The 16367-nt window shown below is 38.7% G+C and overlaps 1 protein-coding gene across 1 annotated transcript in view; it reads left to right on the forward strand.

Annotated features, from left to right (window-relative positions):
• Positions 1-7551, forward strand: part of SCFD1 (sec1 family domain containing 1) — a 107325-nt gene extending 99774 nt beyond the window's left edge. The window contains exons 24-25 of the mRNA XM_047737274.1: positions 3864-3932; positions 7346-7551. Of these exons, the coding sequence (XP_047593230.1) occupies positions 3864-3932; positions 7346-7369 (93 nt within the window). The 3' untranslated portion in view covers positions 7370-7551. The remainder of the gene's footprint in view (positions 1-3863; positions 3933-7345) is intronic.
• Positions 7552-16367: the final 8816 nt, after the last annotated feature.

A 16367-nucleotide genomic window follows, 5' to 3' on the forward strand; every position in this document is an offset into this window, starting at 1 on the left:
AAGCCCAGAATTAAACCCATATAATATATGGCACATTAATTTACAACAAAGATGTCAGGAATATACAGTAGGGCACAGGACAGTCTCTTCAATAAATGGTGCTAGGAAAACTAGACAGCCACATGTAACAGAATAAAATGAAATCCATCTCTATTTTATACTATACACACAAATTAGCTCAAAATGGATTAAGGATTTGAACATAAGACCTGAAATCATAAAACTCATAAAAGAAAACAAGCAGTCAATTCCGTGACTGACATACTTCTTGGCAGTGATCTTTTTAATCTGACACCAAAAGCCAAAGCAACAAAAGCAAAAAAAAAATGAGACTACATCATAGTAAAAAGTTTCTCCACAGCAACAGAAACCATACAAAAGGAAAAGGCAGCCTACTGAGTGGGAAAATATGTTTGCAAATAATGTATCTGACAAGGGATTAATATCCAGAATATACAAAGAACTTATACAACTCAACACCAGAAAATAATAATCCAATTTAAAATGTGCAGAGGACCTGAACAGACATTCTTTTCCAAACAAGACCTACATATGGCCAACAGACAGATGAAAAGATGGTCAACATCATTAATCATAGGGAAATGTAAGTCAAAACCACAATGAAATTCACCTCATACCTGTTAAAATGGCTATCCCCTCCCCCCAAAATAAATAAATAAATAAATAAATAAATAAATAACAAGTGTGTCAACCACACAGAGGAAGGGAAACCCTCATGCATTGTTGGTGGGAATGTAAATTGGTGCGGCCACTACGGAAAATGGCATGGAGTTTCCTCAAAAAAGTAAAAATAGAACTACCATCCAGCAATTCGACTTCTGAGTATTTATGTGAAGAAAACAAAAATACTAACTGGAGAAGATATATGTACCCTCATAGTCACTGTAGCATTGTTTACAGGAGCCAAGATATGGAGGCAACTTAAATATCCATTGATAGATGAATGGTAAAGCAATTGTGCATGCATATGTGCCATAAAAAAGAATGAAATCTTGCCATTTGTGACAACATGGATGGATGGAGGGGGCATTATCCTAAGTGAAATAAGGAAGACAAACCCCATATGGTTTCTCTTATATGTGGACTCATTTAAAAAAGAAAGAAAAAGAAACTCATGGGGCACCTGCGTGGCTGAGTCAGTTAAGCATTCGACTCTTGGTTTCAGCTCAGGTCATGATCTTGGGATCATGAGATTGAGCCCTGCTTCGGGCTCCACACACAGCATACAGTGTGCTTGAGATTCTCTCTGCCCCTCTGCCCACGTGTTCTCTCTCTCTCTCTCAAAATTAATTAATTAATTTTAAAAGCTCTTAGATTTAGAGAACAGATTTGTGGTTGCCAGAGGTAGGTGGGAGAAATGGGTGAAAGGGGTCAAAAGGTTAAAAAAAAATTCAAATATACTGAGACTAAGACTCAACTTTCCAAAAATACAAGAAAATTATTTGTGATTGTTACATAGAACATACTAGCTCTGCCACGACAGCGGTTAGATAAATGACACTCTAGTAGCCTCTAAATCAATATGCTTCACAAAGGCTTTTCACATCTCTGCAAAGATGTACCTGCCTTACACATGAAATGTACTAGAAAAAAATGCATGGACATTGACCTTCTGAACATACCAGTAGAACCAGCTGTGAAATGAAACTGGTAGTCAATCCTCCATCATACAAATAACCATCTTCCTTTTTTTTTTTTTTTTAAGATCTTATTAATTTGAGAGAGCACACAAGCAGGGAAGATGAGCAGAGGGAGAAGCAGGTGCTGGGCTGAGTAGGGATCCTGACTCGGCTCAGTCTCAGGACTCCAGGATCATGACCTGACCCAAAGGCAGACACTTAGCTGAAGTAGCCACCCATGTGCCCCTAAGTAACCATCTTTTTACTTTGTCTAATTTTGAGAGCAGACATTTACATGTGGAGGTATATTTATTAAAGCAAAAGTATACTTTAGAAATTTCTAATATCTGATTCTCCAGTAATAGTATCAGACATTTTGAAGTTATAAGGTAAATTTCCAAAAGGAATAATTCAGACTCTTGAGGGTATTTGGGGACTCAGTCATTTGCAAAGGTGCTCTGAACAAATATATAAAATATACAATAGGCTTTGAATAAGTGTACCTGTAGCCTTTTGTTTCTTATAATAGTTGCAGAAATAATATGCACTGATATCCAAAAGCAATTTGGAAGTAAAAGCATGCTGACCCCAAAAGGAAAAAAAAAAGGTGGTAATAAGTAACCAGATGTATTGGTAATTGAACTTAAAAGCCACCACAGATTGTGCTCTTGATGGAAGATGACTGGCTAGAGAATGAACTAGATGTAGTTAATAATTGCTACCTTGAATCCAGGTATTGGCATATTTCTTAAAGTTCAGTTTTTAATGGAAGAAGGAAGTATCAAGTTTGTGCATAATTGAGAAGTTTGCACAGGAATATTGGTAAACTGCAATGCTTAAATCTATAGTACAGGATTAATCTCAGCTAGTTCGTTTCAACCCTGTGCTTGCTTATCTCTGGGAACCTTGGGAGCCATGTGCTGACATCTGGCTAACTGTGAATGTAATGTACTAACTAGTCATTAATACAGTCCTGGGCTAGGGCCCAAGATAGACTGGGGGCAACTTGCACTAGCTTGTCAGTACTGTTTAATAGAAATGTAAATATTGATGATTTGCGCCCAATTTCTGTCATGTTTTCTTCTGCTACTGAGCCTGGTTATGCACCCTGATTTTGGTTACATGATCAGAGAGGTATAAAAGACCCCTTAGACAAGAGTGGGGCTCCCCTGCAACCAGGGTGTGTCTATCTTCACTATAACTTGGTGGTTCACAATTGAAAATTAGGTGTGCCCTATGCTACTGAGATGGAATCCTGGAAGCTGTGCCTGGGATATTTGGACCCTTCTAATGTTTCCTATGCTTTTTTTATCCTCCTTTGCTGTGATCTCTAACTTTATTAATGTCTTGTGTAAGTATATCCTGTGGAGCCTCAAGAATCCCACTTATATGACCAACCCTATGTAGTTGCTGCACATAACATCTCATTTTGAAAAAATGAGAGTGATGTGTGACTGTTGATTTATTTGTTCTCAGAAATGGCCAGCTAGGACATTTATTGAGCCAACCATGTTTAATACAGTTGATACATCACAAAAAAAGGTTCTTCTCTTGTATTACAAAAGCCATAATTCTGTTTCTTGACAAATTACCATATTTGCTTTGTTGTAGAATAAACGTTTTCCATTAAAGAAGAAATGAATTTTCCTTGAAGTACACAATACATAGAATAAGTACTTACCAAAATTCTGCGGTAGACATTTTGACTGCTATAATTGAGTTATAACATTCTGCCAAAATTAGGAATGAAATTCATTAGGAGTAACAAAATGAAATGTATTAATATATAAATACTGTATTGCACAAATGAAACTGCGGAGACAATTCATGCTATTTGTACCATATCCTACTGTCAGCATAACCAAACCATAGGAATGTTTTCTTCAAGTAGTACAAATCCTACATTGGAAGAATGTTGGCCTAGGATTTTGTAGACAGTTGTTGTTCCTGTGAAATATGGTGGTCATCAGATTCCTTCTGTTTTCAGTATATAAATGGTACCAACAGGGTACCCTAATACATTTTTCAAAAAAAATTCCCATTTCACCATTTTCCATTAGTTTTAGGATCAACATGTGTACACTAAAATTCAACAGCTGCCTCCACCCCTGAAGAAAACCTTAAAGAATAATAAAAAGTCTTATTAGCCTTGATCACTGTTCTTAGGAACATTGAAAATATTACTTGTTACTTATGTATAGGAGTTTTCTCTTATTTTTACAGGGGAAACAAGGCAAACACATTTTATATGGCTGCAGTGAACTTTTTAATGCTACACAGTTCATAAAACAGGTAAAGTGTACCTTGTTAGTTTCTCTTAACAAACCATAACTTGATGTTTTTCAAAAGAGAGCAAGAGAATCATCATATTCATTTAAACCAGCTGAAGCCAAAACCCATAGATTTTGCTACATACAAGATTTTGCTATGAACAACTATACAGAAAACCCTGATAAGTAACATTATTTCTAGTATCCCAATCTATGAAAAGATAAATTCAGAGAACTTAAAAGTGGAGTAGTGTACTCAGGCAAAATTCAGTTCACCATTTCCTTTTATACTGTCCACATTTCTGACTTTGCCAACCATCTCACAAATTGGGCTAAGAAATTAACTTTCTTGAAGCTAACTACTGGGAATGCTCCATAGTCTAACCAGTAATGTTCACTCATTTTTCCTGGGCTGCCAAAAAAACCCCAACAATGCCCTATTCCTACCATCCTTTTCTGGCATAACTTTCTTATCCTCAGGATGGTTTTTTTTGTATTTTTAACCTTAATGTAGTTGCCCACTGATAGGGGAATACAGAAAAGTTCAAGAAGGTAGAGTGAACACAGGTGCACTCCCCATTAACATTTTACTGTACTGGCTTTATAAGATACCTACTCATTTATCCATTCTTTATTCAATTCATTGCTACAACTTCAGTAATTACAAAGTAATGTGTAGATCCAGCATTTTACTGTTTGTTTGTCGGGTTTTTTTTTTTTTTTAGATTTTATTTATTTATTTGACAGACAGAGATCACAAGTAGGCAGAGAGGCAGGCAGAGAGAGAGGAGGAAGCAGGCTCCCCATTGAGCAGAGATCCCGATGTGGGGCTTGATCCCAGGACCCTGTGGTCATGACCTGAGCTGAAGGCACAGACTTTAACCCACTGAGCCACCTAGGTGCCCCTACTGTTTGCTTTCTGCTAGTTTGAAATAGTTGGGCTATCCTCTGTTCCTCCTTTCCTGCCTGCCTTTGTATTATTTGAACACTTCGGTATTTTAGCTGAGCTCTGCATTATTTAACAGTTGCTCTAGAGATCACAATCTATACATCTTTAACTGTTCAGAAACTACAGTTAATATTCTGCCACTTGCATTAAATATAGAAACCTTGCAACCCTATAGACCATTCCCTCAGCTCTTCTGTGATTGTGATATATTTTACATCTACGTGTCATTAACCTCACAAGACAGTGGACAGTGTTACCATTTCCACTTCGGTCATCTGTATCATAAGGAAATCCTTTGCATTTACACAGATTTGAGATTTCCAGCGTTCTTCATCCCTACCACCTCTATTAGGTTTTAATTCCCATCTGTTGACTGCAAAACTTCTTTTAGGATTTATTATAGCTCTGGTATACTAACAGTGAATTCTCTTAATTTTCTTTTATATGAGAAGGTATTTTACCTTTATTCTTAAATTTTTTTGCTGGATATAGAAATCTGGATTGATAGTTTTTCAAAACTTTAAAGATGTTATTTCACAGTCTTATACTCTCCATTGTTTCTGATAGGAAGGCAGCAGTATTAAGATACAATTTTACATGTGATGTGAAATTTTTCATTATTTCCTCATTATATTTGGTTTTTAGCAGTTAGGATGTGTATATAGATATGACTTCTTGTGTATGTATGACTTCTTGTATATTTATCTTATTTGGGGATCACTGAGCTTCTTGACTCTGTCAGTTTGTACCTTCACCAAATTTAGGCCATTAACAGCTGTTCTTTTATGCCCAATTTTCTCCTCTCCTTTTTGGACTCCAGTCACCTATATGTTCAACCTTTTATATTATGCCAAACATCTCTGAACATTCTGTTTGGGTTTTTTTGTCTAAGATTTTTTTTTTTTTTTAAAAAGTAAGTAATCTCTACACCCAATATGGGACTTGAACTCAGGACCCCAAGATCAAGAGTAGCATGCCATTCCAGCTCAGGCAACCAGGTACCCCTGATTCTGTTCTTTAGAGTATATACTTTAAGTTGTACTATCTTCAGATTCACTCTTTCTTTTGTTATCTTCTTTTTGCTATTTGAATAATTTTGTATTTACCAGTTTTAAATATTCATTTGTGTTTTTTGGGTTTTTTTGTTGGGTTTTTTTTTATTTTTTATTTTTAAAGATTTTATTTATTTGACAGAGAGATCACAAGTAGATGGAGAGGCAGGCAGAGAGAGAGAGAGGGAAGCAGGCACCCTGCTGAGCAGAGAGCCCGATGCAGGACTCGATCCCAGGACCCTGAGATCATGACCTGAGCCGAAGGCAGCGGCTTAACCCACTGAGCCACCCAGGCACCCGTGTTTTTTGTTTTTTAATAGAGTTTGTATTTCTCTACTGGGATTTTCTGTCTTTTCATTGTGAACATACTCTCCATTATCTTATTGAGGATCATTGTCATAGCTGCTTTTAAACCCTGTCTTTTTAAATTATAGCACATGGATCATCTATCTCACTGTATCTCCTGTCTTTACCCCTAGAGAATGGTTCCAATCTTCCTGTTCCTTCATACATTAATTTTAGATAGATTGTATCCTAAACATTGTGAATGTATTTTTGGGGAACTAAATTTTGTTTCTCTTGAGTGTTGATTTGGGCTTTGAGCAGGCAATTAACTTGGTTAGACTCAACGTGTCAAACTGTCTCTTGCGCAGCGCTCACATCTTGCTTAGTCTCTCTCATTCATGCATGGTTCAGGGTTTCACTACAGGTTTAGGAAAAGTTTATACACAAAATTTAGGGCTCCTTCACTCTTTCCCTCTCGTTTCCAGGATTTCCTCTAATATTCAGAGGCTTTAGTTGCTCCCTGTACTCTGGTTCTTTAGGCTAAGAGCCAAAGAACCAGGGAACTCAGCCAGTGCTGGCTAGTCTCCCCTTCCAAGTATCTGTTCTCTTCCCAAACCTACCAGCTTTCACTTGCTCTCCATGGCCGTCCAGTAGTTGGTTTTTTGTATTTTGTTTAAGGTTTATGATTGCTATCCCTGGGAGAATTAGGCCAGTAGTTTATCCAGCCTTCCAGAATTGAAAACCTTTTTTTTAAATTTTCAATGATGTGCTAGAAATATCAAACTAATTATGTGAAGAAGTAAACTCTCAACAGTAAAGCTGCAACTGATATTTTCCTTTACGTCTCATACTGAGTTAATATTGACTTTATTCTGAGTTTTTGTTTTCCATTTGTTGATTTCTACCTATATTGATTTTTTTTTTTACCATGACAGCCTTTATTATTACTCAGTTTTAAAAGATCTACTTAAACATTTGAATTGGTGGTAAACATTGAGTGAAAATTTATTATTCTATATACAAACGCAGTGAACGAAATGAGAACCTAGGATTTTACCATGATTTAAGAATACATTTTTAAGGTGTTTACAAATATGTTTGAATGCATAAATTTCTTTTTTTGATTAAAGTTATTCTGTTTTGTTTTAGCTGTCACAACTTGGACAGAAATAACACGGAAGAACTTTAATATGAGAATCTACTTGGATAAATGTAGAAGAAAAGTCAAAAGAGCCAGAGGATTTCTTCATATCAGTGTCCTAACCGTGAAACTAAGAGTTAATTTTTAAGGAAATTCTATACTTAATATAATGTGTACTAATTAAAAGAATAAAGTATTTCAGAAATAAATTTTTTAAATTGTACATCTCTCTCATGTTTGACAACTGAGAAACAAAGTGCTTAGGAAGGAAAGAAAACTCTGCCTGAATATAATGTTAAAATATCAGTATGGCAAAATAAAAAAAATAAATAAAAATATATATATATATATATATATATATATATCAGTATGGTAACTGATTTGTTATGATTGAAGCCAGTGAAAATTTAAGAAACATGCAAATGTTGCTTGACTGGTTCATGAATCTCCTATTTGTATGCATTTTTTTTTACTTGTATGCATTTTAATTGTAAAATTACTTTCCCATGTTTTTCTGGTCCCCCCATGTTGCCTCTAGCCTTTAATGGATACTTTAATAATAATCTTCCTCTGGCACACCTATGTACATTTTATCACAGTATCCTTCTTTATCTAATGGCAACAACAAATATCTAGATTGGACCAATACAAAACATCTATCCCATGAAGTTCTAAAAAAATATGTAAAATTAAGTGTTAAATTTGGTTCAGAACTTCCTGGTATGTAGCACCAACAAGGAATGTTGATCAGTCTTAAAACTCAAGGCAGCTGTAAGATAAAAGCAAGCAGTTGCTACAGAGAAAAAATTCTTACTGAAAAGCCAGGGACCTTTTCCTCCTAATGAGCCTCATTAAGAGGAATCTATAATGTTATAGATAACATCCTGATAATAAAATGGAAAAGTCAGTCATAGGACTGTTTCTTTCTGTACTCCCAGCCCTCATGAGTCAATGCCATCATTCTAAGCTCAGGTCAAGAAAAAGAGGTCTATTTGGTTAGTGGCCTACTAATCTGACTTGAGATAGAATTTAATGTTTTTACTGCTAAAACACATAACCATAGATGAATGGCTTATACGTATTTCACATAGCTTGGGAGGCTAAGAAACCAGCAGATCTGTGTTTGGTGAAGACCCTCTTTCTGGTACTGCTGGGAGCCATCTTCTGGTATCTTCACAGAGTAAGGAGTCCTAATACTGTGATCCCCTTATAAGAGTACTAATCCTATCATGGGGGCTCCACCCCTGCAACCTCATACAAACCCAATTTCCTCTCAAAGGCCCCACTTTCAAATCCCATTATATTCGGAGTAAGGGCTTCAACAAAAGAATTTGTAAGGAACAGGAACATTTGATACCTGATACCACATCATCTGCCAAAACGATCAAAGTGCTTTCATGCTCAGGGCTTAAGGAGACAGTGTTATAGAGACAGTAATGTTGATCAAGGTGATAAGCTATAGAGAAGATAAAGCAATGTCCCAGTTTCCTCAGTAACAAAGAAGTTTGACTTTTTGTTCAGAAAGTAATGTTTTAGGTTAAAACTACATGAAAGACACAGGAGGTGGTCTCTATTCATGTTGTGTTTGCAGCCAAAAATAAACTAGTCTCATCAATGAATACACAGTTTTTTTCGAAGTTTGCCTCAAATTCACACAAAAGAAGGTCATTGCCAAGGTTCTGAGATAGAAACCTTTCTGTGGGACCTATTAAAAAAAAAAAACCCCTGGGACAGCTTTGGCCTTTCTGTAGCTGTCCACAGCCTAGCACCATCTGTTCTGGTGTGGGTTCCCCAGCAGGCAGTCCACAATAAGGCAAGGGTCACTTTGCTGTGGTCTTGGGATGGGCAGCTCAACAAGTCTACCCAGCAAGCCCCCAGCTTAGCTGATTCAGGAACCAGTTTTATCTGCCCCCAAGGGTGTCACAGGAATTGATTCCTGCCATTGTAAAGTGCACATCAGGAGTAGAGGTCAATAGGAAAGGGAAATGCTGTGCCAGGCAATTTACAAAAGTTACATCAGTCCTCACAGTAGCACTAACAGGTGGTACAGCACCAATTTTATAGATGGAAACAAAGCTCAATCTTACAGATGGAAACAAAGCTCAAAGCTCAGGACCCTGCTCAAAGTCACAGCTGGTACATGGTGGCGCCATAGATGGAGTGCACATCCATCTGCTCCAAATCCGTTCTCTCCACTGCTCGAAACCACCTAGCTCAAGAAGCAGGAGGCTTCAAGTCTTGCCAAGCCACTCCTCACTGATGAGCCTGAGCCAGGCATTTTCCCTCTTTCTCCTCCTGTGTGGAATGAGTTGTGCAGAGTAAGGGCGGCTAACCCAGGGCCCTCAAGGTATGCAGCTCACCTGGGCTAGCCAGCACAGGACGTTCACCAAAACCGCCTGATGAGCTCACGCATGGACTGGCAAGCATAGGCACCTGACAGAATTTGAGTAGTTTGGTATCAACATAGTAAGATCAGTTCACTTGGCATAGATGGGGCTCCAAAATAAAAGGCAAAATAAAAAAAGATTAGAAGAATATTCAAGTCAAAACATTTGCCCTGAAACCAAAGCTTCAGTTTCAGCTCCATCACATACTTAGTTCTGGGACAAACTGTAAGACAAATACATCCTAGTATGATCTAAATTGTCCATCTTCCAATCATGCCCTTAAAACTTAAAATTTTTAGGTAATATTCAAAAGAATTTTGAAGCTAGGTGTGAAGATTTAAATTCCATTTGATATACCCAGGTTATCAGACAGTGAACATTCACAGAAATTTCTTGTTTTCAAATTGCAAGGCCTAGAGCTACCTGACTCCACAGGCTGAGGAGACTATATTGAGGTGACAGGTGAATAAAGACAACTGGAAACAATTTCTCTTGTGTTGTCATGACCACATCACAATAAACACAGACTAAACAGAACTAGGAACTATTCGACCTCACTTTCTTGAGTTACCCTGGGTTCAAAAGAATCATGGAATTTCAAAAATTGATATCCAAAAGACCCCTGAATATTAATGAATGTGTACCAGACTTTAAATATTTGTAACTACTTTTACAACGGAAACCTCAGGATGGTTCTAAATTACCAAGCATCAACCCCATCAGTGTGACTAGCTTGAAACAGGAACAGTTGATTGTGCTGAAAAAGCAAGCTCCAGGTACCAAGATGATGACACTGTGTCCTAAGAATGTTCTAAGAATGCAGAGACAGCCCCAGGAACTCTAGGATCTCCTGAAGAATTATGGCTAAGTGATTGTCAGAGGCTGATTTGCTTCTCAGCATCATCTTCTCCTATATTTGTCACCCTAATCTTGTCTTCCTTTTCATTCACTCCTGTGTGTTGGGTGGAGCTGACTATACCCCGACAACAACAGTAATTTATCAAGGGATAGCGGAGAAGTCAAACCCAGACAATGAGAAGCAATTAGATTCCTGCTGATGTCATTGATTGGAAAGGCACAAGAGGGCCACCGTCTACCTGACATAAACCAGAGGGCCTTAAAATGAGGCTATGGATATGGCCACAAGGCACCTGAGAATGAAGACAATGTGGAGTTCAGACATGTCCTAATGACATCATTTGAACCCTTGGGTCTATCATTAGTATAACTTGAGTGGTGCAGCCAGTAGCAGACACAGCCTTAAACAAGATACAAAATCCAATGGATGATTTAAACATCATACAAGAGCCAAAGAAATGCCACCCTGAATGTAAGAAACAGTGATTCTCAGACACTGAACATCAGGAAGCACAGGCCAGTGATCCCTAAGAGAAGGAAAGCAAAAGAGGAGTCCTACAATTGCCCCATCTTTCTTCCTGTCAGGATTTTTTTTTTCTAGGCTGCAGCACAAGTAGAGCTGAGGGAGAGGGCTCCCTGAATTGCTGAAACAAAGTTGGGCATTAGGTCAAGGTAGCTAGCAATCACAGGGCAGAATAATAGAGCAAAGAGAGCTACACAGGAAGAAAATTCTAGAGATCTGCAGAGGATCAGATGAATGCTGATCAGGGCAGATAGTGAGGAAATAACCAGAGGCCAGGCAAAGATCCACCTACAAGGATCACAGGAAGCAGGAACAACCTTCTTTGCTCAAGTGAGGCCAGGAATAGCATCTGGTCCCTTCAACCAATTACCTCATAATTCATGGAGGATTCACAAGTACTCATCAGTGATAGGGAAGATTAGGCCTAGACTAAATGCTGTTCTAGTCCCCCATAACGAACCTTAAAAGCAAAGCCCAAAAGGATCAAACTGTTCCAAGCAACTTAACCACGTGCAAGAAAGCTCAGGAATAGAGGAGTACAAAAGGAGGCACCCAACAAAGTCAGTTTAGTATCTGCAATCCAATGAAATCTTACCAGATGAGACACAGGGCAAGAAAGAGCATCATGAAGAGAAAACATTTCAACACAAACAGACTGAGAAATGCCACAGATGACAGAATTAAGAGACAAAGACATTGAAATAATTTTTTTAAGATTTTATTAATTTGACAGAGAGAGAGAGCACAAGTAGGCAGAGAGGCAGGCAGAGAGAGAGGGGGAAGCAGGCTCCCCACCGAGTAGAGAGCCCAATGTGGGGCTCGATCCCAGGACCCTGAGATCATGACCTGAGCCAAAGGCAGAGGCTTAACCCACTGAGCCACCCAGGTGCCCCTGAAATAGTTACTATAACTATATTCCATATATTCAAGAAGGTAGGACATTAAGGTAAAGGAAATATTTTTTTAAGATTTTTTATTTATTTATTTTGATAGAGAGAGATCACAAGTAGACAGAGAGGCAGGCAGAGAGAGAGAGAGAGAGAGAGAGAGGGAAGCAGGCTCCCTGCTGAGCAGAGAGCCCAATGTGGGGCTCGATCCCAGGACCCTGAGATCATGACCTGAGCCGAAGGCAGCAGCTTAACCCACTGAGCCACCCAGGTGCCCCAAGGAAATATTTTTAAAGGCCCATAAAGGACTCCTAGAAATGATCAACTTCAAGGTCAGAGATTTAAAAATTGCTAGATATATCTGTAGAATAATATTTATAAATTGAATTCAGGGGTGCCTGGGTGATTAAACACCTGCCTTCGGCTCAGGTCATGAGCCCAGGGTCTGGGGATGGAGCCCTACATCAGGCTCCCTGCTCGGTGGAAGCCTGCTTCTCCCTTCCCCACTCCCCCTGCTTGTGGTCCCTCTCTTGCTGTGTCTCTTACTTTGTCAAAGGAATAAATAAAATCATAAATAAATAAAATCTAAAATAGAATAGAATAGAATTTAAACCCTAAGAAGAACTGGGCTTTTCAGATCAGGTTTACTGAACCAGAAGTCACCTTTTTAAAAAAAATATTTCAGGGGCACCTGGGTATCTCAGTGGTTTGAGCCTCTGCCTTTGGCTGAGGTCATGGTCTCAGGGTCCTGGGATCGAGCCCCGCATCGGGCTCTCTGCTCAGCAGGGAGCCTGCTTCCCCCTCTCTCTCTGCCTGCCTCTCTGCCTACTTGTGATCTCTGTCAAATAAATAAGTAAAATCTTAAAAAAAAAATTTTTTTTTCAGAGCGAGACTGAGAGAGTGTGTGTGCACAAGTGGGGAGAGAGACTGAGGGAGGAGAGTCCCAAAGAGACTCCCTGCTGCATGCGGAACCTAATGTAGGCCTTGCTCTCATAACTTTGAGGATCGTGACCTGAGCCAAAATCAAGAATTGGATGTTTAACCAACCGAAACCCAGAAACCCCAGAAGTAAACTTTTTGAACAAAAATAGCTCCTACAAATTTTTTTATGACCAAAAACGTACATAGACAGGATCAAGACATACCTGGAGCTCTTTTTTTCCTTTTTTCTTTCCAATTACCCATATCAGTATGTTTACTTTTGGGCTTAAAACAGTTTGAGAGCAGTTTCTACTATTTGTGGGGAAAAATAAGTCATGAAATAACTGACAAATTCTGGACAATGTATCAGTCTAACTGGTTTTGAGGAACACATTGTTTCACAGAACTGCTAAAACTGATGCTGATAAGGACACAGATTCAGAATTGAAATGCGCCAGGAGAATACAAGCCACAAATTGAGAAGTCCCTGTTCTGCTAGATATCTTTAAAAAAAGAAGAAAAGAAAAGAAAATTCTGGTATCTATCTATTTATTTATTTATGAGAGAGAAAGAGATGATGAGCAGAGTGGAGGGGCAGTGAGAGAGGGAGAAACAAACTCCCCGCTGAGCAGGGAGCCCGGAAGCAGGGCTCGATCGCAGGACTTCAGGATCATGACCTGAGCTCAAGGCAGATGCCTAACCAACCAAGCCATCCAGGTACCCCTAGATGTCAGAATTTTCACTGATTTTTATTATTCCACAGTTACTTACACTAAGTCTACAACCATAAACTTTTGTGAGAATAAGACTGACTAAACTGTTTTTGGACTCCTTTTTATTTGTGCTGCTGAAATATGTTTTAAATTGTTAATTCTGCGAGCTTTTTTATTTTTAAATTTTGCAGTTCATGCACAAATGAGTTTCTGGTCCTTTATAAAAAGCTTAGGGGGTGCCTGGGTGGCTCAGTGGGTTGGGCCTCTGCCTTCGGCTTGGGTCATGGTCCCAGGGCCCTGGGATCGAGCCCTGCATCGGGCTCTCTGCTCGGTGGGGAGCCTGCTTCTCCCCCTCTCTCTGCCTGCTGCTCTGCTTGTGATCTCTCTGTCAAATAAATAATAAATAATTTTTTAAAATCTTTAAAAAAAAAAGCTCAGATTATGTAACCTTCAAGTATGCTACTATCATTAATATTCCAAGATTACAACCAAAGTCACAGAAGGATTTACAAACATCTTTTCCAATTTATAAGTTATTATAATCCAAGAATCAGCAATGATCAATTGTATGGATCATATTAGAGGCAGAGGAGCAAAGAATAGGAAGCGAACAATTTAAACTTCTGGATCCTTCCCAAGATTCTCTATACACGTGTAATAAGCGTAAATAACTTTTTTTTTTTTTTTTTTTTTTTTTACACATAGAGCATCATACTATATTGTCGTGGCCGGCACGACAAATCAACCAGGAACGTGAGGGTAAGAGGATGAAGAAAAGAACTCGAGAAGCAGAGAGATGGGGGCAGGAGGAGCACTGAGGAGGATGTCCAACAGTGCTAAGTTTATTCAAAGCATTAAGGCCATATATATAGGGATATTACAATAGGAGAAGCAATACACCTGTGTCTAGTTAAACAACCACGAGTTCCCATAATAAGTTTCACACTTAACTTAACACACTTAACAAGCAGACCTCGAGACACCAAACGGCTGATGCCAGTACAATTGTTCTGCATTGATACAGCAAACCTGAAAGTAATTTATGGGCTGTACTAGGGCAGCAAGGACCAGCCATGAACTTATGACCCCAACTGAATTGTTCTCATTTGTTTAGCAAGCGTGTGGGAAGTCACGTAGGTGAACACACAACACATAGCACAGACCCTTTCTCAGTGCTACTCGACTTTATCGACATAAGCCTTTTGTTCGGCTATTCAGCCTTTAAAGGAGGCACAAGTCAGGGCCTGGTTTGGTCCTCGTCTCAAGCCTTACCGTGGCCTCCCACACTATATGTAGTGCTCTACAGCTTGTTGTTAATTCAACAATATATGACAAGAACTTTGTTAGGTGCTCTAAATGTTAGCTCATTTAATCCTAATAAAAAAAAATTAAGAAAATAGGTAATACAAACCCTGCTTTACAGATAAGGAACTACAAGGTAAGAGTTCAGTTACTATCCAAGATCATTCAGTAGTGGAATTTGAACTGGCCAGATCTGAGTCTAGAACCTTTCCCATTTGACATGAGGAATTAGAGGATAATAGGAGTATTAGGATATTAGGAATTAAAAGATAGAAAAGATACTTAGATACTCTGGGGATGCCAAAGTTAGAAACAAAAACACTTATAACTTGCATCATTTCCCAAAAGACTGGAGATAGTATCCAGGCCGCTTCTAACCAGCGTATAGAAGGTATGCCATTTTCAGAAATAAAGTTTTTAAGTCATAATTCAAGGTGGTAGTTTTTAAGAAAGCCTCTCAGAAGTAAACCCAGCTTCTCACTGGGTTCAGTTAGACCCAGTACAGACAACCCTCAGCAAATGACTGGTCCTCCACTCTATCCCCCTGCTCCAGATAACACATCTCTGTCCTTGAAAGAAAAACCCATTTCCAGTATCTTTCCTAAATGTCAGTGTTTGGGGGGTAGGGTATCACCTGAAAATATGCCCTCATTATATAAATTTGAATACATCCATACCATGGAACCCCAGGAAGCTACAAAAAGTCATGAGGAAACTCTTAATGTACTATTATAGGATGGTCTACAAGACTACAGATATATTGTTAAATTAGAAACAACAACAAAAAGCTGTAAAATACTACATATAGTATGGTGACCTATGTGTAAAAAAAAGAAAAAAAAAGTTATTTAGGTTTACTAGGTGTGTATAGAGAATCTCAGAAAGGATACACAATAAACGGGCAATTGTTTGCTTCCCGGAAAGGGAACTAGGTGTCTGGGGTAAGGGATGGGAGGGAAACAGTGGGGTTTTCACTGTAGACCCTTTCTATGCTTAGGACCGAGTTCCAGGTGTATATTATCTACTTCAGTAAAAGTGAGAGAGGGAAGATATGAAGAATTTGAGAGGCAGGGCGAGTGGTCATGGGAGGGAAGAAGGGGAGAAATGAAACAAGACGGGATCGGGAGGGAGACAAACCATAAAAGACTCAATCTCACAAAACAAACTGAGGGTTGCTGGGGCGGGGTAAAGGGGTAGGGAAAGGGTGGCTGGGTTATGGACATTGGGAATAGTATGTGCTATGGTGAGTGCTATGAAATGTGATGATTCACAGACCTGTACCCCCTGGGGCAAAGAATACATTATACGTTAATAAAAAAAAAAATAAAAAATAAAAGTGAGAGGGGGAAAGACCTCTTTTGCTATACAAGGAGACAATAGGTAGTTTTAGCTCACAAACTCTAATCACAAGTCTGATGGAGTCTTCCAATTTCCTATTT

This window comes from Lutra lutra, chromosome 7, assembly GCF_902655055.1.
Source record: "Lutra lutra chromosome 7, mLutLut1.2, whole genome shotgun sequence".
NCBI classification, from domain to species: Eukaryota; Metazoa; Chordata; class Mammalia; order Carnivora; family Mustelidae; genus Lutra; species Lutra lutra.